This window comes from Schistocerca piceifrons, chromosome 7 (genome assembly GCF_021461385.2).
Source record: "Schistocerca piceifrons isolate TAMUIC-IGC-003096 chromosome 7, iqSchPice1.1, whole genome shotgun sequence".
Taxonomy (NCBI): domain Eukaryota; kingdom Metazoa; phylum Arthropoda; class Insecta; order Orthoptera; family Acrididae; genus Schistocerca; species Schistocerca piceifrons.
Window position 1 is genome coordinate 101,727,040 of NC_060144.1, and position 24,147 is coordinate 101,751,186.

A 24,147-nucleotide genomic window follows, 5' to 3' on the forward strand; every position below is an offset into this window, starting at 1 on the left:
TCGCAGCACAGAGAATGCAGTGAATGCATAATAGATAGAATTCTAATGAAGGATTTGGTCTGATAACTAAAGTATAACAGTCTAATATTAATTGTGCCAGTCTGCTATTAAATACATCCTCTGTATGGTGAAGAAGGGTCTATTCTAATTCATATTGATTGCATTGAGAAGCAACTGAAATCACTAAAATTAAGCAGAAACTCAGAGATCCTATGCTGTAGATCCCTAACATTCTATACAGAAATTGTGGGTTATATTCCTGTAACATTCATTCTTTTCCCTGTTAAATGATACAAGAACCATATTCCTATTACATTTATTTTGCAGTGTCATAAAAAGCAACCCAAAGTTGTGCCAATTCACAGCCAAGATCTGGGTGTGAAGAGGCCAGTGATGAAAGTGTACACTTTATTGCCTCTCTTGTCATTATGAAGAAAAATGAGCTAAATTGGTTTTTAATGGTTGTTTATTTTACTCCTAGGCAAAAGAAGCATGGTCTCTAGACGCTGATGAGAAAATTGAACAAGCAAAATTTTTCAAAGAGAAGGGAACGAATTATTTTAAAGCTGGCAAATATGCATTGGCTGTTAAAATGTATAAAAAAATAGTGAACTTCTTAGAGCATGAGACAGGTAAGTATTTGTTAGTGTTCCATCAGTAGAGTTTTAGTTATTACATTATACAAGACGGTCACATAAGTATTACAAAATGTTGAATCAGTTATTGGCATTGCGCAATGTACGTGTGATTGTGTGTCGTGTGTGTGTGTGTGTGTGTGTGTGTGTGTGTGTGTGTGTGTGTGTGTGTGTCCTCCCAAACCCCTGAATAGATTTCAACCAAATTTGGTATGCAAAGAGTAAACTTCACAAGTATCAGCACTGTGAGGTTTTGTAGCTTGCAAAAGAAGTGTTAGATACAAACCAACATGTGTGTTTTCAGTCCCTGCCACACACTTTTCCCTGCATGACAGATGTGTTGTGTGGGAATCGGCCTGCCAAAATGGTTTTCCAGCCCCCAGTGTGTAGGCATATTAAATGTAGTAATAGCATTGGCCACCCATATCCACCTGCTTTGTGCGGCACCCACACTCGAGGGATAAAAATCTTACTTAGTAGTACAAGATTGCCCCGCAGTTGATGTACATGTTGATGGGTACTGTGGGGAGAAGGGGAGGGGCAGGGAAGGTTGAGAGTGGTAGACGAAAGGAGGACGTAGAGGGGGGGGGGGGGGCAGCAGGAGGGGCTGGATACGTGTGAGGGGGCAGGAGGAGCATTGTGACACTGAGAAAGAGAAAGCTGATGGAGATGAATGGTCATGGCAGGGGGGCAGGGGCAACCGATGAATATGGAGTGATGGGAGCAGGAGATCGATAATGTGAGGGGACAGAGGAGGTGGATAGCAAGAGAGGGGGAGGAGAGGATGAGGTTGACAAATGGAGGGAGGAGGTGGTGATGGGCAGAGAGAGATGAGGTTACAGGGAGAGCATTGGGGGGGGGGGGGGGGGGGAGATGTGAGATGGGCAGAGATGGAGAGTGCGGAGGAAGAGTTGGACATAGGGAGGGGAAGGAAGTATGATTGGAGAGAGGGGCTGGAAGAGATTGACAGAAGGAGAGAAATGGAGAAACAGACAGTTAGATGGAGGAGATGGACAGGTTGATGTGGTGGGCGGAGGGATGAGTCAGACAGAGAGATGGGTCAGGAGGAGGTGGACACAAAGAGGGGATGTGTGCAGTATGTGTGTCGAACACGAGAATAAAAGGGCAGAACAGGTAACTGCATAAATAATTTTTCCATTGTACAACAGATGTTGCACTTGACGCTATGACACTCATTGACCTAGGTGTCATGGCATTGGGAACTCTGTCGCATGTTAGTTCCAGTAATTCTACAAATGAAGTTTATTTTTACTGCAGGGATACTTCTTACAGTTACATGCAGAATAAATAAATAAATAAATGAAAAGTATTGATGATAAACATATCTCACGATGTAATGATTGAATGCAGGGTGTATTGCTATACAAGCTTTCGGATAAATTGTCAGATTTTGTAAACTCGCCACCTTCTCTGTTCTGCAGCTCATTTGATGTGGATTATGGGGTAAAAAAAATCTCCACATGCAGATGTAACACTAAAAAGCTTTCTATTTTTTCTTGAGTTTTTTTGTATTTAATCAGTTAATGTAGTGACAAATATTGAACATACATTGCACCAATGCAACTATAAACAAACTATAGTTAATTGTCAGAAGCTGACAGGTTTTGGGTTCAAAGTACTGCTTATCAGACATTAGCAACAATATGAATAAATTCATGCTAGCAACAGCGTGAATAAATTTTCAGTTTCTGAATACAAGCTATCACCCATAAGTTTCAGTGCTACACAGTTGTGGATGACCCAAGTATACAGGCACCCACCACTGGTCCATTCACTGTGTTTTTTGCATCCAACAGCTCCTGCCTGATGCTAAAATGAACATGTGCAATAAAATACACACTTTTCAGTACATCAAATAAAAATTGAAGTGATGAATAACAGACGTAGAAGACTCAATGAAGCAAATTATTTGGGCGAAGTTCCTATGGTGAATGAAACTTGGGTATCATAGGGTATCAACGCCCTGACACTCCAGACATAATCCTCTGTTTTGCACACTGGATGTAAGGAAATTACCTGAAGTTTAAATGACATATCATGCACATTGAGGCAGTAAAGAAGCTTAAGAAACAGTTTTGGTTTCCTTACTAAGAATTTTAGCATGCATTCTTAATGACAACCATATTTTGCTTCTGATTATAGTTAGTTGTAAATGAATGTCATTTCTCCTATACACTGAAGAACTATGTCTTAAAGAACGCTATCAACCTTAAGAGAGTCTGTAAACCTCTTCAGCATATGGCCAGCACACATACTACTCTCACAAACAATACTGTTTTGCTCACATTTAACGTCACTTCCTTAAATAGGGCAGAGTGATTACGAAAAGACGAGGGAATCAATTAGTAAAGTGTACCAGATTTTTTATTTGTCTCTTCAACACAATATAAATAATTTTAAGTAAGTTTTGAGGGAGTTTTACAAAACTTATCTTTGAGCATAGTTTCAAAACTGCAAAATAATTTGCATTTAGCAACATGATTTAAGATAAAAAGTCTGTGTTCTCCACATTTATCATTATCCAGCTGCTTCCAGATTTCATGTAGTTAAGATCCTACACTTCATATTTCTCTTTAAAGTAAACTGTACAAAATAACTCATATGCCTGTAAAGATGTCTCAATAATACTGCTTGACAATTGCCAGTTACATAACTTTAGTGGAGAATAAATAATTCTCTCTTCTCTTGAACCTCTTTGCTACAAGTAAGTGTCTCCTTACATCTTAAAAGGCCACACTTATGCAAGCATTTATGTGCTAAATAGCCAGCAAAATATGCTACTGAACACTGTTCAGAAGAAAGGGCTTTCTGAGTGGATGACGGATATTCTTCAGCCTTGATGGTACTGACATGATCATCCACAGAGGAACAGGGAGTGTTACGGATCTCGCTGAAGTTCATCTTCCTTTTCCAAATCCCATGTGTTCAGTAATAGCGTCTTATCAGTGTCACTCACACAGTTTGAAACGTCAGTTAGCGAATTAATAGTGCTGGTTCGGAACAAACACCTTGGTGATCTTGCTGTTGGGTTCCAATTTCTGATGGGACTCTGGAAATAAATTCTCTAGGTCATCTTGCTTCAACCTGCTGTTCAGTAAAAACTTAACACGAACAGTTTGTTCTTCTAAAAAGAACTGAGTCGTATCATTAACAAACAGTCTATCAGTCCTGTAATGCATGGCGGTGTTGTGATTTTACCTGTCATTTTGTCACTTCTGCAATTTGTGTTGTCTGACCTATTGTAGCCATTACTAGTGGACATTGTTGTAGTAATGAACCTCTACATGAATTAGAGGAAAACGCTGTGCTGGGCATTGTTGTAGTAATGAATCCCTATATGGATTAGATGAAATTGCTGTCCTGCTATTCAAAACAGCAAACAAATTGCTCATAAATTCGATAAAACCACATGTGTTTTCAGCTACATCGCTCTGCAAATCTTTGGTCCCTGTACGTGTTGTGACAGCTGCAGCAATAGTGACTGAGGATTTAAACTGCCATTTTCATGTTCATTCTTCAGTGAATCAGGTTGTAAATGATGGTCAGTGGGTTTTAACAACTTCCTGCTTTTTTTTTTTTTTTTTTTTTTTTTTTTTTTTTTTTTTTTTTTTTTTTTTTTTTTTTTTTTTCCATCTGGTTGGTATTATGTGCCAGTGTAATGTCTTCAAACGAAACAACAGCATTGTTGAAAATTGTGTTACTAATAAGCAGATTGTTTTGTATGATTTGTTATATATATCTCTGGAGCATCATAAGTAGCAAGTACTCACTATCCATTTACACTGAAATAAAGTCTTTCTGGTGTAACCTATAAATGCTTGACAGGCTTTGATTGCTGGCTTTCTGATCACAAACGACCAATTTTGTTTTGCTGTAAAATAATTAGCTCCTGTAAGAGTCCCAATAAATCCACATATTTAGTCCCGAATTAGACATAAAATATGAAATAGGCAATTTCCAATTACTGTGGATACTCAAATCATAAAAAAACGTGCATAATCAGCAGGAAGTGGTTTCCTTCCCCTATTGCCCAAATCCTCTAGACCTACTAAACCTGAATCTTGGTGTATTCAAATGCTACATTATCAACACCTCATCATACACATGTCCTCATGCACCTGTTTTGTGCCTCATATTTCTTACCAGGTTGCCTAAAAAGATTTTGTTAAAGCATGGTAGAAATTTTGTAGCACCAATCAATCATCCAATTGCACATTTTTGGTAAATGATGCTCTGCGTTTAAATTTCCTTCTCAGGTATAATGAGCAACCAATGAAAAGCCTCAACCAACGTATGTGCAAAGTTTTGGAGTAATCCTAAAGAAGCTTGGAGCTGCAGTTCAGGTTTATGTGCACTATCTCAACATATTTCACAATTACATAAAAATTCAGGTACCGACATCCTCATTTTCCTACCCCTTTTTGCTTTCTTTGTCAAAAACGGCCGGAAAAATAATCCTGTCTCAATATCAAAGATTTACATTCACACTACCAGTGCTGTTGAACCTGTATGAGAATATTTTTTCAACAAAAAGCTACTTAGTAGAGTTGGTACACGAAGCTCATTCTCTTGTCCTCTCTTTTGTAACCACTTGTTCATGAATGGTAATGAATGCTGGTGATTTGTCTTTGAATGCTGAATTGCTTGTGTTCACTTCCATTGCCTGTGTGCTGAATTGCTTGTGTTCACTTCCATTCACTGTGGTGTAACTAATGCTTCATATTGGTTCACTCATGTTCGGTGTTGTACACATCAGGCTTTACAACGTGGAAATCGTGTATGATGATTTTTTCCTTGGCTGGGGATCACAGTCATAATATACTTTTTAAATGAAATCACTGCCACCATTAGACTGGAAGTTTTTATTATTCATTTATTTCACTGTGGCAATTTCAGCTGTAAAGCCAATTTCAAGTGCAAGGTTGCAACTTTGTACTGCTCCTATCATTGTATTGTTTACCGAATGGTTTCACATTATGTCCTGCAACTTTTGTTTTATACCTTGCGCTTGAAAATGGCTCTACAGCTGAAACTGCAGTTGTGAAATAAAAAATGTAAATGTTGGCAGTGATTTCATTTAAATACATTGTATGATTTGTGGGTAGGAAGCGCAGTTGTCACTTTACATCAACTTGTAAGATCAACAAAATGTGGACAGTATTGAGTGCTTAGGGTGAGGTTGGCGGTTTGTACAGGAGGAGATGGACAGGCAGAGGGGGAAGCAGCAGACAGACGGAGGGAGGAGGTGATCTGCATAATATGTGTTGAACTCATACACTGACGAAGGCGCAGAGAACAATGTACTCAATCACTTAATCTCCTTGAAGAGTTTGTCCTCTCCATCCCCCCCCCCAAATCGCACTCCATATAGTTGTACTAGTACTTCAATGCAATGTACAAATTAATTCCAGCTGTACAGAGCTGCAATAAATGATTCATTCGTTTCAAGGATCTGTGTTTTCCAAAGTGTGACTTGTACAAAACTGGTGCATGAATAGAACTGTAAACCCACCAAGTTTACGTTTCGCACTCTACAAATGTTCTAAGAGTGCTGCCCTGCTCTCATGGCACACGTCCAAGCAGTAGTCTAGTTTGTTCCATATCTGTGGTCATCACAGCAGCATTCAAGCACTCTGAGCGTATCCACAGTCCTTAATGTACACACAAAGAAAAATTCATAAGGTGTTGGAGCAGACGACTTGGAGGGCCAAGGCTGTAGTGCGACATCATCTTCACCACTACACCCAACAGTGATGTGGAAGTTCATTGTTTAGGTAGTGATGATCATTGATGCTCCAATGTGGGTGGTGCTCCATTTTGTTGCAAGATGAAATTCTTGGAATCAGCAGTCAGTTGTGGAAACAGCATCAGTTGCAAGTGCAGCTCCATCTGTGACAATGCACAGAAAACATTAAACTTCGGTTAACTTTATTCATGCGCCACAATTTTTGTGAGGATGTTCAGTGTCTCACACTGTCACATTTGGGCTATTAACATTTCCATGTAAATGGGAGGTCGCTTTGTTGCTAAATATCAACTTGGAGGTGAAATGATCATCCTTGAGTTCCTCCTCCATTGTGATGCAAAATTGGAGGTACCCCCCATAATATTCCAGTTGTAATTGTTGCAAGAGTTGCAGTTGGTATGGTTTGAAATATAACTGCCATCGTAAAATATTTCTACACAGTTTTCTGCATTATTTAAAGTTCGTCGCTTGTGTGGATCGTTGGTTTGTTTCGGTCTGCATACAAAATTCTCCCTCACCCTCTCCACAGTTGCATCTGATACACTTTCTTGCTTGATTGGTACTTTTCTGTTTACATGGCAGTTTTTTCCCATAATTCCTTCTGAATGTGTATGCTACATTGTTTTAAAAGATACACATCTTGCAGATTCCAGTGCACAAAAACTCTTTCTTGCTTTGTTGCCATTTTGTCAATATGGTCTACTCATAACTACAGCTGGTGGGCATAATGCAAACTTGGTGAGTGTATAGTTCCATTCACACGTCGGTCACATTTGTACATATAATACTTTGAAAAGCATAGAACTTGGAAATGAATCATTTATAGCAGCCGTGCATTATCTTACTCTAGATGATTATGGTTGTTATTCATTGTTAACAATAATAGTACTAATAACACAAATACGCTAATTTTATCAATTTCTGCTTATATTTATTTTTTGGTGGTTTGTAGTTAATCTGCCTGTGTGCTGATTACAGATATCGCATCTGCTTTGCCGCAGTTTCAATGGTTTAGTGTATGTGATTTCTTTACACTGCAGTAGTAAAGAGTATATAAAATAATGAAATAATTGGGCATCATTACTTTAGTATATTCAGTGTCATTACTTCTGTAATTTGCTAATGAAAACTCAAAAAGTGTCATTGTAAGCACAGCACACACATGTAAAAGAATGTTAACTGTTGGTGTCCCCAGCATAATCACAACTAAACTGAAAATTCAATAAGAAGTGAAGATTTGTTGTCCTTATTCTTTTATGGGCAGCCATCTCTTTGTTACAAACCAGTCCCTAAATATGGTCATCCATCATAACACAGTCCCATTTTTCTTTATATCTGCTTTCCATGTCTTTGAGAAAGCACTCTCCATGTTCTTCACTTAAGTCTCTCAAGTTTTCCCTAAAGAAGTCCAGGTGTGGATGAAGCACGTGCAGCTCGAGAAACTTTCTACAACCAAGAGTTCTATATCATTCAATGAGGGATTTAAACTGTCCATTACATGTCTCACTTTGATTCTGCACAAGAAATCCAGTTACTGAAGCATGAAAGGCTTCCCATTCTTTTTTTCTTTATGTCAGACATTTTTTGTGTCAGTTCATCACTATTCAACATTGAACAAATCTGAAGCCCTGTGAAAATGCAGCCCACAGTTTTAGCTAGTGACAAGTTAGGAAACATTTGCTTTTTAAACTGTCACTGGATCAACTGTTTAACCAGTCTGTGTTTTATATGCAGAGTCTGTAGCAAGACCTTATCCCATGGTACAAGAGCTGGATTTATTACATTGTAACTGTCTGGAATTAGATTTTTTTTTCTTTCTGGTCATACCATTTGTACACAGTGTTTGCTTGTTGACCAAACTATCCCAGAGTCAGAGATTTTGTGAATCCACTTTGTAAACCCAATAGGAAACTAAGCATTTTTAAGTCACCACCTACGTGACCCAGTCAAATTAATGGGGCCACTGTCTATGTTAGATGTCAGTGTGCAATAATTACTCACAGATGGTAAATGGGAGCTGTAGCAGAGGAGGGTATACAAAGCGAGGTGGGGGTCGCGGAAAATGGTGCAGTCATTGTCTTAATGTGGAAACGGATTGTTTTATGTGACTTCCAAAAGGGCATGATCATTGGTTTTTCGTCCAAAAATGGAAATATTTCCAAAATAGTTAATATTTCCCTGAACTCTTTACATGCTGCAACAGGGTGTATACGACCCGGGACAACTGGGAAAACCTCGGTAATTTTTTCATCCGGGAGAAAACTGGGAAAAACCTGGGAATTTTTCGGAGTTCCTGGAATTTTTCATTGATTTAGCTTTCAGTTAAATTTTTGTAATTTTGAATGGTAAGAATTGCTGCTCTAGCAAAGAATGTTACTGTATCCTGCTACTGGAGAATGATACTGCAGCAATAAAATATTAACGAGAGGGGGGAAAAAAATAAAACTTAAATGGCAAAGTAACTGCGCCATTTGCAACAACAAAACACCGCGCACGCACAAGCGTCTGCAAACAGCAAATATATGTCAAGGCCTTATGGTGAAGACTATGTAATACTTCGTAACAATAAATTGTTTTCTTTGAGCGTGACGTCACAACTGTTTACATTAGGTTCATTTGAGCAGTTGCCAGCGGGCTCATCCGCATGCGAAGTTGACTAGCGTATAAGCAATACCTTCTCCTGCTTCCCGCTACGTGAAATGTGGCTGTTAGTTGTGTCGGCAGCAAACAGCCAGACGCTAACGAGAAAATTTTTTCTCGCTCGCCCTATCTGCCACATTCGCGCATGTGCACAGTTCTCTGAGTTGTAGTGGGGAGGGGGTTATTTTCCACCTGACCCCTGTTTGCATCAAGTGATTTCACCACTTCCTCTTAGTTTACAGCTCCCACATCAAATTAAAACAAAACGGATTTCTGCAGCCCGGAGCTATCAAATGAATTGTAATACATTCACATAATTATGGAGGGCAATAATATATTATTAGTTCCAGTTTTCTGATTTTATTTCCAAATTATTAGCAGTCAAGCATTAATCGCCTTGTGGAACAATGAAGTTATTTTTGTAAGTTTGCTAAAGAGAAATTTGGCTTTATTAATCTTTTCACTGAGGCAATTAATTTATTTGAAACAAAGTGTTTCGTTCCACATTACTGGATAGTTCCAACTGTTCGCTGAATTTCAAGTGCACGTTTTCATCTTCTGCCGTGTATGGCCTTATGCCATAATAAAGAACCAAATATGAGATGGTACTGTACTGGTACTCCAAGAAAATTTACAGCCCAAAAACCACACTGAAAAGCGTAATATCAGATGGGACCTGCTTCATTGTGGATCTGGAAAAAAAACAATGTGCACTTCTAGCCCAATTATGCATTTTAGTATGGTTCACGAAAATCCGATGCTTTTGGAGTATCCTCTGATGTCCTGTATCTTTTATGGCGTAATGTAAGCTCTCTTAGTGCTTTATACATGCAGACTTCCTACACCACTGCAGCTGTGCACGCGCATTAATGCCTGTTTCCTGGCACTCTCTGGCAGCTGCTAAATCGAATCTATTTCTTACAGTCTCGGGATAGTATTGCGAACTATGGTTCGAAAAGCGTTACTTTTAAAGTAAATTTATTTTTACGCAAGATGGATTATGTTACGTGTGAGAAAGTGTGATGAATTTCTTAAATCACAGAGCGTTTAAAAGTGAACGCTTTGAGGACCAGCCACGTACAGGAATTTCGAGCCCGGGAGACCAGACACTTATGTCATTATTGTAAATTTGCTGGCACATTTGTGTGACGTGTCTTAAAGTGTAACACACACAAAAAAGATCAATATTACATGTGAAAGCTTAGCTTATTAATATTCGAGACCAATATTATATGTGAAAACTTAACTTTTCTTGTAGCTGTGGGATGTATATTAAGGTAAACCATCAACTTTTCCTCTTTTTGTGTTCGCACTACGTAACAGTGATCTTGCTATTGCCTGACTACATCACGTGTCCTATGCTCTGAATATCTGCTGTCATCGGCTGGTGAGATCACATGGCATGAGATATGATTAGCTTACAAAAGGACATCGCAATCTCGATTTCAACGCTCCGGAAACTAACATGCTGTGTTTGGTACAATTCGAATTTATACTTTCGTAATACTAAAATCTGCAGTGTTTATGTTGCTGCACCTCAAATGTCTTTCCAAAACTTCTCTTTTTTTTCTTTTTTCTTTTCTTTTTTTTTTTTTTTTCATCAAAAGTATATCGAAAACTTCTCTCCCCCGTTCTTCTTCTTCTTTTTTTCCTCTCTTCGGGAAGTTATATGCTAGTGTTAAAACGTTAATCATTCAAAGGAGTGATAAGTTTTACAGTTCCAAAGGAAAAATCTACAGAAAACTTAGCATGGAAAAAATGTATTCTCGCCCACGAAAAAGTATATTTTTTAAATGGGGTATCTGGGAAAAACCCGGGAATTTCTTTTTCTTGTCCACATATACACCCTGTGCAATGGTTAGAGTATAACATGCATCGCAAAATGGCGTTACCAAAATCCGATGCCAAAACAACTGTGAAGCACCACAGGCTATAGGTGACTTGGGTGAACAACAGCTGAGGAGATATATGCAGGCAAATAGATGTGCAGCTGTTGAGCAACGGACTGGCCAGATGAAGCAGGGAGCTACCAACAGTGTCTCATCAATGACCATTTCATATGGGCCTACCCAGAAAGTGCCTGGTTCACACACACATGCTCACTGCTGTTCTTCGATGATGAGAGTTTGGATTTGCACACCAGTACTGCAACTGGACATCAACTGAGTGGCCACAGCTGGCTGGCTATTTCAGATGAAGCAAATTTTATGCTCCATCGGGTAGAAGGCAATCACTATGTATGACGTGAAACATCTGAAAGCAATCACTTGGCAACAATAGTTGGAAGGCTCCAGACTGAAGGAGGGGACATTATGCTCTCGAGAAGGTTTTTGTGGCATTCCCTGGGCGAACTCGTCATTTTGGAAGGCACAATGGATCAACACGAATATGCCTCTATCCTTGGGCACCAAGTGCACTCCTACATGCAATTTGTCTTTCCTTGACACGATAGCATCTACTAGCAGGACAATGCAACATGTAACACAGCTTGCATTGTTCATGTGTGTTTCAAAGAGCACCAGGATAAGTTTACAGTACTGCCATTGTCACCAAACTCCACCTATTTAAACCCAGGCAAGAATCAGTGGGACCACCTCAGTTGGTCTGTTCATTCCGTGGGTCCCTCAGCCGAGAAACCTAACACAATTGGCCATGGCGTTGGAGTTGAGATGGCTCCACACCCCTGTCAGTATCTTCTAGAACCTCGTTGACTCTCTTTCTGCACATCTTGCAGTGGTCCACACTGCAAAAGGTGGTTTTTCAAGCTCCTTGATGGCGATCACATTAATGTGATAGTCGTACAGAATTTTTTTCAGCACCAAATTCACACGGGAGTAATTTTCCTCCAGATGGACAGTGTGTGCAGCTGGAATAGATGGATGCAGGTTTCCATTGTGTGACAGTATGCTCTTTAAACTACTTTTGGAACTGTCCATAAACAAATGCCACTTGTTTGGTTTGTACAGAAAACTGTTTTGATCAAACGGACCACTTATGTCAGAACAGTAAAACAGAGAATCTTGTGTTACAAAGTAGCTTAAAAACTGTGTGTGTCTGATTTTATACTTCAATATTTTACTGGAAGGAAGTAGAATGTTCCACTCTTTAATCCTTTGACTGTTCTGGACATGTTAATGCATCCCCTGGCCTGCGGTGCCCTGGCTGCATTTACCTCTACCTTCAGTCCTTTTGTCCGTGCTCTAGAATGCTGCATTTGTGATCTCAACGTGTTAACATGGCAAGCCACTTGGGTCTCTGTGTGTTCTGGACCTGTCAATACTCGAGCCACTTAAAGGTCAGGTAAAGCAGCTAAGTAGCTGCATTTCAGCCCTGGTGCTCAGATGCTCTTCATTGATCAGCATCTGTGTATTTGCTGCCGTGATCTTGTGTTGCTGTTTTCATCTTCGTTTATGATTGAGAAAATGGCATGCTGTTGTGGTTGTACAGATGAAGAAATCGTGAAGATGGTGACAGGCAATTACACATGATACTTGATGTCACAGTTTAAAAGAAACTGAAGTAATCAGACGCCTCATTACAAAGACCATTGCAGTAGTGTTGCTGTACAGAGTAATTGACAAGCTAATATCATTACGTGCAGCTATAATGCATTCCATAAGTTGTAAATAAATACATCTTGTGACATAACAACAAGCAGATTTTGATTAAAGCTGTGTGTCCCACATAGAATATCGTAAATACTAATGTGTACAGTGCCAAAACATTCTTTTTTGATGAGATATTAAATGTTGTAGAAAAGTTCATCTTCCCACTGAAAAAAAATTGCAGTTACTTCTGTATGTCAATAGATAAAAAAAAGTTTTGAGTATTAATCATATGGCAATACACACACTTGTTTCGATATCTTGAACCATTAATACACTCCTGGAAATTGAAATAAGAACACCGTGAATTCATTGTCCCAGGAAGGGGAAACTTTATAGACACATTCCTGGGGTCAGATACATCACATGATCACACTGACAGAACCACAGGCACATAGACACAGGCAACAGAGCATGCACAATGTCGGCACTAGTACAGTGTATATCCACCTTTCGCAGCAATGCAGGCTGCTATTCTCCCATGGAGACGATCGTAGAGATGCTGGATGTAGTCCTGTGGAACGGCTTGCCATGCCATTTCCACCTGGCGCCTCAGTTGGACCAGCGTTCGTGCTGGACGTGCAGACCGCGTGAGACGACGCTTCATCCAGTCCCAAACATGCTCAATGGGGGACAGATCCGGAGATCTTGCTGGCCAGGGTAGTTGACTTACACCTTCTAGAGCACGTTGGGTGGCACGGGATACATGCGGACGTGCATTGTCCTGTTGGAACAGCAAGTTCCCTTGCCGGTCTAGGAATGGTAGAACGATGGGTTCGATGACGGTTTGGATGTACCGTGCACTATTCAGTGTCCCCTCGACGATCACCAGTGGTGTACGGCCAGTGTAGGAAATCGCTCCCCACACCATGATGCCGGGTGTTGGCCCTGTGTGCCTCGGTCGTATGCAGTCCTGATTGTGGCGCTCACCTGCACGGCGCCAAACACGCATACGACCATCATTGGCACCAAGGCAGAAGCGACTCTCATCGCTGAAGACGACACGTCTCCATTCGTCCCTCCATTCATGCCTGTCGCGACACCACTGGAGGCGGGCTGCACGATGTTGGAGCGTGAGCGGAAGACAGCCTAACGGTGTGCGGGACCGTAGCCCAGCTTCATGGAGACGGTTGCGAATGGTCCTCGCCGATACCCCAGGAGCAACAGTGTCCCTAATTTTCTGGGAAGTGGCAGTGCGGTCCCCTACGGCACTGCGTAGGATCCTACGGTCTTGGCGTGCACCCGTGCGTCGCTGCGGTCCGGTCCCAGGTCGACGGGCACGTGCACCTTCCGCCGACCACTGGCGACAACATCGATGTACTGTGGAGACCTCACGCCCCACGTGTTGAGCAATTCGGCGGTACGTCCACCCGGCCTCCCGCATGCCCACTATACGCCCTCGCTCAAAGTCCGTCAACTGCACATACGGTTCACGTCCACGCTGTCGCGGCATGCTACCAGTGTTAAAGACTGCGATGGAGCTCCGTATGCCACGGCAAACTGGCTGACACTGACGGCGGCGATGCACAAATGCTGCGCAGCTAGCGCCATTCGACGGCCAACACCGCGGTTCCTGGTGTGTCTGTTGTGCCGTGCGTGTGATCATTGCTTGTACAGCCCTCTCGCAGTGTCCGAAGCAAGTATGGTGGGTCTGACACACCGGTGTCAATGTGTTCTTTTTTCCATTTCCAGGAGTGTAAATTATGACGAGTGCTACAACCATGTAGTTCATGTTGCGCTGGGCCAGAACATAAGTGCAACATGCGCAACCCTCCCGTAGCAGTAAGCACAAATATTTTCAGAACAGTGATATATATATATATATATATATATATATATATATATATATATATATAAAGAAAGATGATGAAACTTACCAAACAAAAGCGCTGGCAGGTCGATAGACACACAAACAAACACAAACATACACACAAAATTCTAGCTTTCGCAACCTATGGTTGCCTCGTCAGGAAAGAGGGAAGGAGAAGGAAAGACAAAAGGATATGGGTTTTAAGGGAGAGGGTAAGGAGTCATTCCAATCCCGGGAGCGGAAAGACTTACCTTAGGGGGAAAAAAGGACAGGTATACACTCGCGCGCGCACACACACACACACACACACACACACACACACACACACACACACACACACACACATATCCATCCACACATACACAGACACAAGCAGACATTTGTGCACAGCCAGCACATCTTGGCACAGTGTTACACCGTCCGGGTTATCTGGATACTTCCCACTAACACCAACCTGTCAGAACTCCGGAGATGGGAACTTGTCCTTCAGTATATCCTCTCTTCTCGTTATCCGCCAGGCCTCAACCTCCGCTAATTTCAAGTTGCCGCCGCTCATACCTCACCTGTCTTTCAACATCTTTGCCTCTGTACTTCCGCCTCGACTGACATGTCTGCCCAAACTCTTTGCCTTTACAAATGTCTGCTTGTGTCTGTGTATGTGCGGATGGATGTGTGTGTGTGTGTGTGTGTGTGTGTGTGTGTGTGTGTGTGTGTGTGTGTGCGCGCGTGAGTGTATACCTGTCCTTTTTTCCCCCCTAAGGTAAGTCTTTCCGCTCCCGGGATTGGAATGACTCCTTACCCTCTCCCTTAAAACCCACATCGGAGAGGGAAAGATGAAAGGATGTGGGTTTTAAGGGAGAGGGTAAGGAGTCATTCCAATCCCGGGAGCGGAAAGACTTACCTTAGGGGGAAAAGAGGACGGGTATACACTCGCATACATACACATATCCATCCACACATACACAGACACAAGCAGACATCTGTAAAGGCAAAGAGTTTGGGCAGAGATGTCAGTCGAGGCGGAAGTACATAGGCAAAGATGTTGTTGAAAGACAGGTGAGGTATGAGTGGCGGCAACTTGAAATTAGCGGAGATTGAGGCCTGGCGGATGACGAGAAGAGAGGATATACTGAAGGGCAAGTTCCCATCTCCGGAGTTCGGATAGGTTGGTGTTGGTGGGAAGTATCCAGATAACCCGGACGGTGTAACACTGTGCCAAGATGTGCTGGCTGTGCACCAAGGCATGTTTAGCCACAGGGTGATCCTCATTACCAACAAACACTGTCTGCCTGTGTCCATTCATGCGAATGGACAGTTTGTTGCTGGTCATTCCCACATAGAAAGCTTCACAGTGTAGGCAGGTCAGTTGGTAAATCACGTGGGTGCTTTCACACGTGGCTCTGCCTTTGATCGTGTACACCTTCCGGGTTACAGGACTGGAGTAGGTGGTGGTGGTGGGAGGGCGCATGGGACAGGTTTTACACCGGGGGGGGGGGGGGGGCGGTTACAAGGGTAGGAGCCAGAGGGTAGGGAAGGTGGTTTGGGGATTTCATAGGGATGAACTAAGAGGTTACGAAGGTTAGGCGGACGGCGGAAAGACACTCTTGGTGGACTGGGGAGGATTTCATGAAGGATGGATCTCATTTCAGGGCAGGATTGGAGGAAGTCGTGTCCCTGCTGGAGAAATATGACAGCAGGTTTATGGAAAAGTAACTGTGAAAGAACACTGAAGTTACTGACATGACTCGAAAATGACACTTTGCGTTCATCGTAGGCTTCTAACAACCTAGTAAAAACTCCCAAGAAAGGTGTAAATCTGAGACATGACACAATATTAACATTCCTGCATGTTTATCTATGCAGCGATTCATTTCTATAGGAGTTTTATTGTGAAAAATTTAAGTTGTTAGAGTAACTATAATTATTTTATATTTGTGGCGGCAAAACCCAGAGTGTCAGATGAAATCATCATCCCCAGCATTCCAGAACTGCTCAGCAGAGAAAAACCAGTCCATGCAACAGAACCAGTATACAGGTAACGGCTGGAAGGTGGTCTCGCAGCATGGCCAGCTGTATAGTGCGACAACAAAGCTGCGTTCTCCACAGAAAGCAGTGAGCGTCTTTGTAGCAGTTGAAGGATTGAGTTGTGAAACTAAAAATTTAGACTTACTTTTGGATAGATATAATCTCTGATTAAATCATGTAACTCCTGCTGATTCAGCAAATGAGGTTCCTTTGTGCCACTGTCGCTAAAATATTAATCTGGACTATTTGTGTCGTTTGTTGTTGCAGCATACACTATTTCAGCTGAAGGTGAAGGAATCGTCAGAATTTCATCATGCGAGGTTGATGCTCTGGAGGACGGTATGACAGGATACTGCAGCTGACGTCAGCTCTTGCCCTTCTTGAAATGTTTAAAGTCCACCATACAAAAATAACAATAATTATGATGGTTACTGGGTTATCTCCACACTCTTGGCATAGCGGATGTCATACTTTTTCTTCTACTAGGCAATCATTGTTCCAATGTAAATAGACAGTTACCACACGTTACATGTGACACCCATCGTTTATCGAGATCTGTTATGGCCAAACCAAAATTAGCTTTCCAAAGAGAACAGAACATATTTCCAGGGATAATGTGGTTTATGACTTATTTTGGTCGAATATAAGAGCCGCACACATAGCAGAAAGAGTCTGCCTGTAATTTGCATTGTGAAATAAAGATTAAATGTGCTTATGTTTTTCATAGATAGTGTGAATGTTTGTGGTGACAATTGCAAGCTCAATCAAAGATAAACAGAAAGTAATGAATAGCTTTACTCGTATATTATATGCTATCTCAGCTAATAAGATGCTACAGTGTGTCTCTTTGTCAAACATTTTTGAAAGTGTAGCCAGGCTATAAAACACTCATCTGCAAAGAAATTAATATGATGAATGTGTAATACGACCAACTATTTAAATCAAGTACGGGGTCCCACAGGGTTCGGTCTTAGGTCCTTTACTGTTCTTGATATACATTAATGACTTACCATTCCACATAGATGAAGATGCAAAGTTAGTTCTTTTTGCTCATGATACAGGTATAGCAATAACATCCAAAAACCAAGAACTAAGTGATGTAATTGTAAATGATGTTTTTCACAAAATTATTAAGTGGTTCTCAGCAAATGGACTGTCTTTAAATTTTGATAAAACACAGTATATACAGTTCCGTACAGTAAATGGCACAACTCCAGTAATAAATATAGACTTTGAACAGAAGTCTGTAGCTAAGGTAGAATTTTCAAACTTTTGAGGTGTGTCCATTGATGAGAGGTTAAACTGGAAGCAACACATTGATGGTCTGCTGAAACGTCTGAGTTCAGCTACATATGCTATTAGGGTTATTGCAAATTTTGGTGATAAGAATCTCAGTAAATTAGCTTACTATGCCTACTTTCATTCTTTGCTTTCGTATGGCATCATATTCTGGGGTAAGTCATCGTTGAGTAGAAAAGTATTCATTGCTCAAAAATGTGTAATCAGAATAATTGCTGGAGTCCACCCACGGTCACCCTGCAGACATCTATTTAATGATCTAGGGATCCTCACAGTATATATATATTCACTTATGAAATTTGTTGTTAATAATCCAACCCAGTTCAAAAGTAATAGCAGTGTGCATAGCTATAACACCAGGAGAAAGGATGATCTTCACTATGCAGGGTTAAATCTGACTTTGGCACAGAAAGGGGTAAATTATGCTGCCACAAAAGTCTTTGGTCACCTACCAAACAGCATCAAAAGCCTGACAGATAGCCAACTAACATTTAAAAATAAATTAAAAGAATTTCTAGATGACAACTCCTTCTACTCATTGGCTGAATTTTTAAATATAAATTAAGGGGGGAAAAAACAACCTAAACATTAGTGTCATGCAATATTTTGTGTAATGTAATATCTTGTACAGACATCTTTTGTTAACCTGACACGTTCCACATCATTACGAAGTGTCGTATTCATGATCTATGGAACAAGTATTAATCTAATCTAATCTAATACACAAACTCACTGCCATATAGCGGATGTTGCAGTCAACACATGCAACTTCTTTCTCTGAAGTCTATTTTCAGATAGTAAAACAATCAGTATCAGTCAAAATACAAACACTATAGAATAATAAGTGCTAGATTCATGTTCAGTGGCTCAATATCTGCAAGGATCTGTCAGGAAACAGACTTAAGCAAAATAATGTTTATGTAATAATCGAATTTTTTATGAGAGGTAAGTAAAGTTTTATTGTTTGTAGTTGAGTATGGGTGTGGAACAATGAATTTCATAATTTAGATGTGCCTTTCAGTGTCTAATGTTGTTGCCCAACATTCCATCACTTTGTAGATGGAAACACAGTCAACTGTAGTCGGTAAATTTCAATGAGAGCGAAGTCTTTCGCAACTGCACTGGTGTACAAAACATTCTCACATTTCTTGCTGCGTCAGTTCAGGGTGAAAGCTCGAGGTTTTACCTTGAACTGATGTGGCAAGAAGTCTCGTAAATTTCAATCTTTAATTTAAAATATTTCACAAATGGAAGAGTTTCCAGGTACATAAGAAGATGAAAATGCTGGTTGTTGTGGTGGTGGTGGTGGTGGTGGTGACGACTAATGACAACCCTTGATGTGTACACGGGTGTTGATTTTCTTGTAAAACATTCAACCCCAGTCAGTTAAGAGATGGGGTGCATTGTCCTGTAGATCCCACCAGATTATGTGGTATAGAGCTTGGTTAGCTGATTTATTCCCAATCTAGAAGAGCAGTGTGATGTGTTTTAACAGTATGTGAAGTTAGATGGTGCAGTAGTTGAGAATCTGGACCTAGATTGAGAGGGCTCATTGTCCAGTCCCTGTCCTGATATCCAAACTTTGATTGTCCATTGTTTCTGTGCTCAGTGACTGTCCGAACTGTTGTTAGAGCAAAAGCTCAAACTGGATTTTGTTCTGTCATCTTCAACTCTACCATTCTTTATGATATGGTCTTCTCTTTGTGTTTGAGAGAACTGATACAGAGAAAATATGAGGTCAGTTGTAGTGCACTCTTTAACAAAGCCACACTGGTTAGCTGAAATGTTGCTCGCTTGACTTTTTTCAAAAACATAATTTTATAAAGCAGAAGGTGAACTTACTGTAGTTAAATATTTAACTGCACCACTTTCATTTCTGAAAATAGGGAATATTATGCTTCTTGGCAGTTGATTAGAACATGCTATATTCATTATAACATTTAGGAACTCAGTCAGCCAATACACAAAATTTATTCAAAAACTAGCCAAACATTTTTAAATAATAATTTTATTTTGTGTGTACTCTCCTCCTCTATTCACATGACTTTCCCAGTGAGGCTCCACCTCGCTGTGCAGGTTGGAGAGCTTCGTTTGGAATGTTCTTCGGTGTCATTAGTGGTTGCCTTTCAAAATGAATTTGTTTTTTGGAAACAAGAAAGTCGTCTTCAGCAATATCTTTTTACCAAAAGCATGGTATGACAAAACAGTGGGCAGGCATTTATTGCGTTCTTTAGATCCCATCAGAGGCAAATTTGAATGAACCAACATATACATTAACAAGAGAGAAACAACTCATTAAGATGTTCACTGTATCAATGGTTAGCTTTTACTATATAGCTTAATAATGTTAGTGATTATGATTATGCCAGCTGAAGGAAAGTCACCACTTTGTGGAAAAACTGCTACATCCTGATCAGGCATGGCTCATAGTTAAAGGCTGTGAGAGGGATACAGACTTAAATATCAGCTGGACACAGGCCTAAATAATAACAGCAACTATTTTGGAATTGTTCATCTCGAGTGACTCTTTTGTTTGGACAGGTAGTAGCTATGCCTCAAAATTCCAGTTAGCTCTTAGAGGTTGGGGTCATAGGTTATATGGACTACAGATTGTATGGGCTTCCAGAAGACTCAGTTTGCATAGCCTGAGGATGTACTACCAGTCTCCACTTGATTTTCACATTCTTCTGTTTGCATTGAAAGACAGTCTGCATAGTGACAACTTTCACTCCCAAATCTGTGCATCTGTACATCTAATTATGCACTGGTGCATCATTAATTGATGTTTTAATACTGTTTTTCACTCATATTAGCTCTTGCATGAGATTTAAGCAGTAATCTCTGTCTGCATATTACTTTGTCTTCCACCTTTAAGCTCTTAGGTTTTCAAATTTCGTCCAATGCAATCCCCAACAATCAGTCTTTCCTTCTCATCCTGTATGGTAAGTCTCCCCTGACCTGCGGTTCTGGGTGACTTTGCCCAAATCTACCCCTTTTCCTAGACCTCTTCATTACTTTTCCTTCATCCCTCTTCTTTCCCCTTCAACCTTTCTGCCTGAAGGAGGAGTCACTGGCTCTGAAAGCTTGCCAATTACAACCGTCTTTTATGTGTGTTGTCAATAACTGATTGTTTTCGTCTTGTTGAGAGGAAACTTGCTAGACATTTGGAGAAAAAAAGTCTCCCTAACACTTCTGTCATTGTCAAGTGTTGTGTTGCTGGTCATCTTGGTGTTGTGGTCAGTAGCTGTATAACAATGACATTGGATTGGACCACAACTGCCGTCTTAAATTTCCCTTTCAGTTTTAGTTCAGATGATGTCATTCTACTATCAATAACGTGACTCTGCTGCAGACAGTACCTCATTGGCAACTATGCAGTAAGGCCTACAGTATGTAAAGACTAGTTGGAGTTGCACAGTAGTTCCCCTCGAGGGATCCTCAATGCTTCTATCTTTGCTATTGCTGTCAGTCATATTATGTCCATTGTCAAAGGCCAGCGCAATATACATTACAAAAAATGAGTTTCTTAACTGTTACCTTACATCCACTACTGCAATAGCAGCATACTGATTGGAGACAAAATTGCATCAGAGTAAAAGCTTTCGGTGCTCACAGAGAAATGATTGCATGTCGATTTAAAGTTTTTTTCTACACATTCTTAATTGACCCATTTTGCAGCGTTGAGTATGATAAGTGTTAGGTAGGATCTGTGACCATTCTTTTAGTTATGATGTGGTATGTTGCCACTTGGAAGGGAATTTAAGAAATTGAGGCTTTTAAACCCCACAGGTCCTAGGAGACCTATGCAGGTGAAGCACACAAACACTGTCTGCTGTAGGGGACTAACACTGCTCGAGGTGCCTGTAGTACCTGACTGAGTTATGTGCTGGGGTTTGTGAACTGTCTGTCTGAAAGTAACTGCTCCTGGTGTGTCAGGCAAATAGGACCTTGTCTCATCTGCTGTTACGAGTACTTTACCTGGTTGAGTACATACCAAGGAAAATCAGCCATATCGGACAGAAGAATCTGAGCTCTGTGAGAAATCGGTCCTACTGCCTATTGGTGTAAAGGGATTTCAGTCTGTCACTGAGGATCAGTCCAGTTACTGACCCAAACTCTCGGGAGGCATAATGTTATTTTCAACCTCTGGAATATTAGTATAAGAGGATGCAAATGTGAGATTTCATTTACAGACATGAGTTTTGCATCAGTATTGCATTTATTTGACAATTTACTATCAGTCCTAAATCTAAAAAGGCAACCTCGTTTATTCAGTGCTTTGGCCCCATTATGTCATTGAGTGTCTGTTATCAAACAAGTGAGTAGTTTGACACGGAGGACCCTGGAGTAGATGAAAACTGTCAGAGCTAGCAAATTCATCTACTTGAACTTCTTTAGTACATTTTGGTCTGTCTGGTGCAGTTCCCAGAAATCGGTTCATTCGATACAGAGTACTCTCCTTTGCCTGTAACATCGGAGGACAAGGTGAAAGTATGCCAGATTCCTGGCCATACAGGAATTTGGAGAAATGGACTGGCAAATGTGGGTACTGAGTACGGCCTCACATTGCTTACTGCGGCACAGTATACAGTTCCCCCATATGTGGTAGTCTCACTTACTGCATGAGGCCGCACATCATTTGAAGGATGAGTAATTGGAAATGATGGACGATGAGCTGTGGTCAGCGAAGTCTGTGTGTGGCTTACTTTTCTCTAGCCACCAAAGTAAAACAGAGTTGTTTCAAGTAGCCTCTGAATTTGACACCAGTCTTGGACCCCTGCAGTTTCTTAGATTTGGGTAACCTGTATGTGTAAATGACACTTACTGTTCGTAGAAGTTTTTGGGGTGTGCCTGTATAACTGTACCTATCTGTACCGAGCGAGGTGGCGCGGTGGTTAGCACACAGGACTCGCATTCGGGAGGACGACGGTTCAATCCCGTCTCCAACCATCCTGATTTAGGTTTTCCGTGATTTCCCTAAATCGTTTCAGGCAAATGCCGGGATGGTTCCTTTGAAAGGGCACGGCCGATTTCCTTCCCAATCCTTCCCTAACCCGAGCTTGCGCTCCATCTCTAATGACCTCGTTGTCGCCGGGACGTTAAACACTAACTACCTACCTACCTACCTACCTACCTATCTGTACCATTTTAGATCGTGTAATTAATCACCTCCCCATTGAAACAATATTGGCACTAACAATCCGGATGTTGTGCACTCTAAATTTAAAATAATTATTATTAAACCCCTAAATGCTTTAATAAGTTAGTGCTACATGTCTGTAAGATTTAAATTTTTCACTTAAAGAATTATCACAAAAGGAAGATGAAAACAATAAAATTCCCGGTTGGAGACAGCTCAGAATGAGATTTCTTCAAGAATGAGTCTTTCACTCTGCAGCAGTGTGTGTACGGTTTTGAAACTTGCTGACAGATTAGAACTGCATGCCAGGCAGGAATTGGAATCTGGACACACAGATTTTATAGACTGTGTCTTTACCAAGCTGTGACCATTGCCTGTGTTCGTAGTGTCACTACTGTTGGCACCTCCCTCCTGCTCCCTCACTTCACAGCAGCTCTGGTGTGTATCTTGCTAGACTGGCCATAGCCAAGAGGATTATTTTCAGGGTGACTCAATTTGCAGGGGTGTGCACTGTTTAGGGTCACCAGTCCTAACCAGATAGCTCAGTCGGTAGGAGTGCTGCCCTTGAAAGACCAGGTTGTAGACTTTGGTCCTGGACTGCCACACAGTTTTAATGTGCTGCGAAGTTTAAAGGTTTCTTCTGCTTTGGAACTCAGAAAATATTATGTCACTACGACCTGAAAAAATTTCATTTGTGATAAGTCGGGTCCAGATGGAACCCCTATTCAGTTTTACAGAGAATACAGTACGTCATTTGTCACAAATTTCTCACCCTGTGCAAAATCCCAAGCAACTCGAAGAAAAAGTAGCTGGCTCCAAAGAATGGACCTGCAAAATTGCAGATCAATAACCTTAATATTGATTCTGTGCAGACTTTATTAACATATTCGCAGTTCAAATGTAATAAATTTGCTTGAGATGGAAAAGCTTCTGTCCACAGTAAGGACGGATTTAGAAAGCATCACTTGGACAAAACTCACTGTGCCATTTTCTCGCATGATTTCCTGGGAACCGTGGATTTATGGGATGCAGGCAGATTCCATATTTATAGATTTCTGAAAAGTGTTTGACACAGTGCCCCTCTGTTAAAGAAGACCTGAGCGTATGGAATAGGTTCCCAGTTATTTGACTGGCTCAAAGACTTTTGAAGTTATAGAATCCATTACATAGTCCTCCAATGGCGAGTGTTCATCAGAGATGATTGTATCATCAGCGGTGCCCCATTG

The 24,147-nt window shown here is 41.0% G+C and overlaps 1 protein-coding gene across 3 annotated transcripts in view; it reads left to right on the top strand.

Annotated features, from left to right (window-relative positions):
- LOC124805237 (peptidyl-prolyl cis-trans isomerase FKBP4-like) overlaps positions 1-24,147 on the top strand; it is a 139,789-nt gene that overhangs the window by 66,078 nt on the left and 49,564 nt on the right. For all 3 annotated transcript variants that reach the window (XM_047265742.1, XM_047265743.1, XM_047265744.1), the window contains exon 6: positions 482-632. In XM_047265742.1, coding sequence (XP_047121698.1) covers positions 482-632 — 151 coding nt within the window. The remainder of the gene's footprint in view (positions 1-481; positions 633-24,147) is intronic.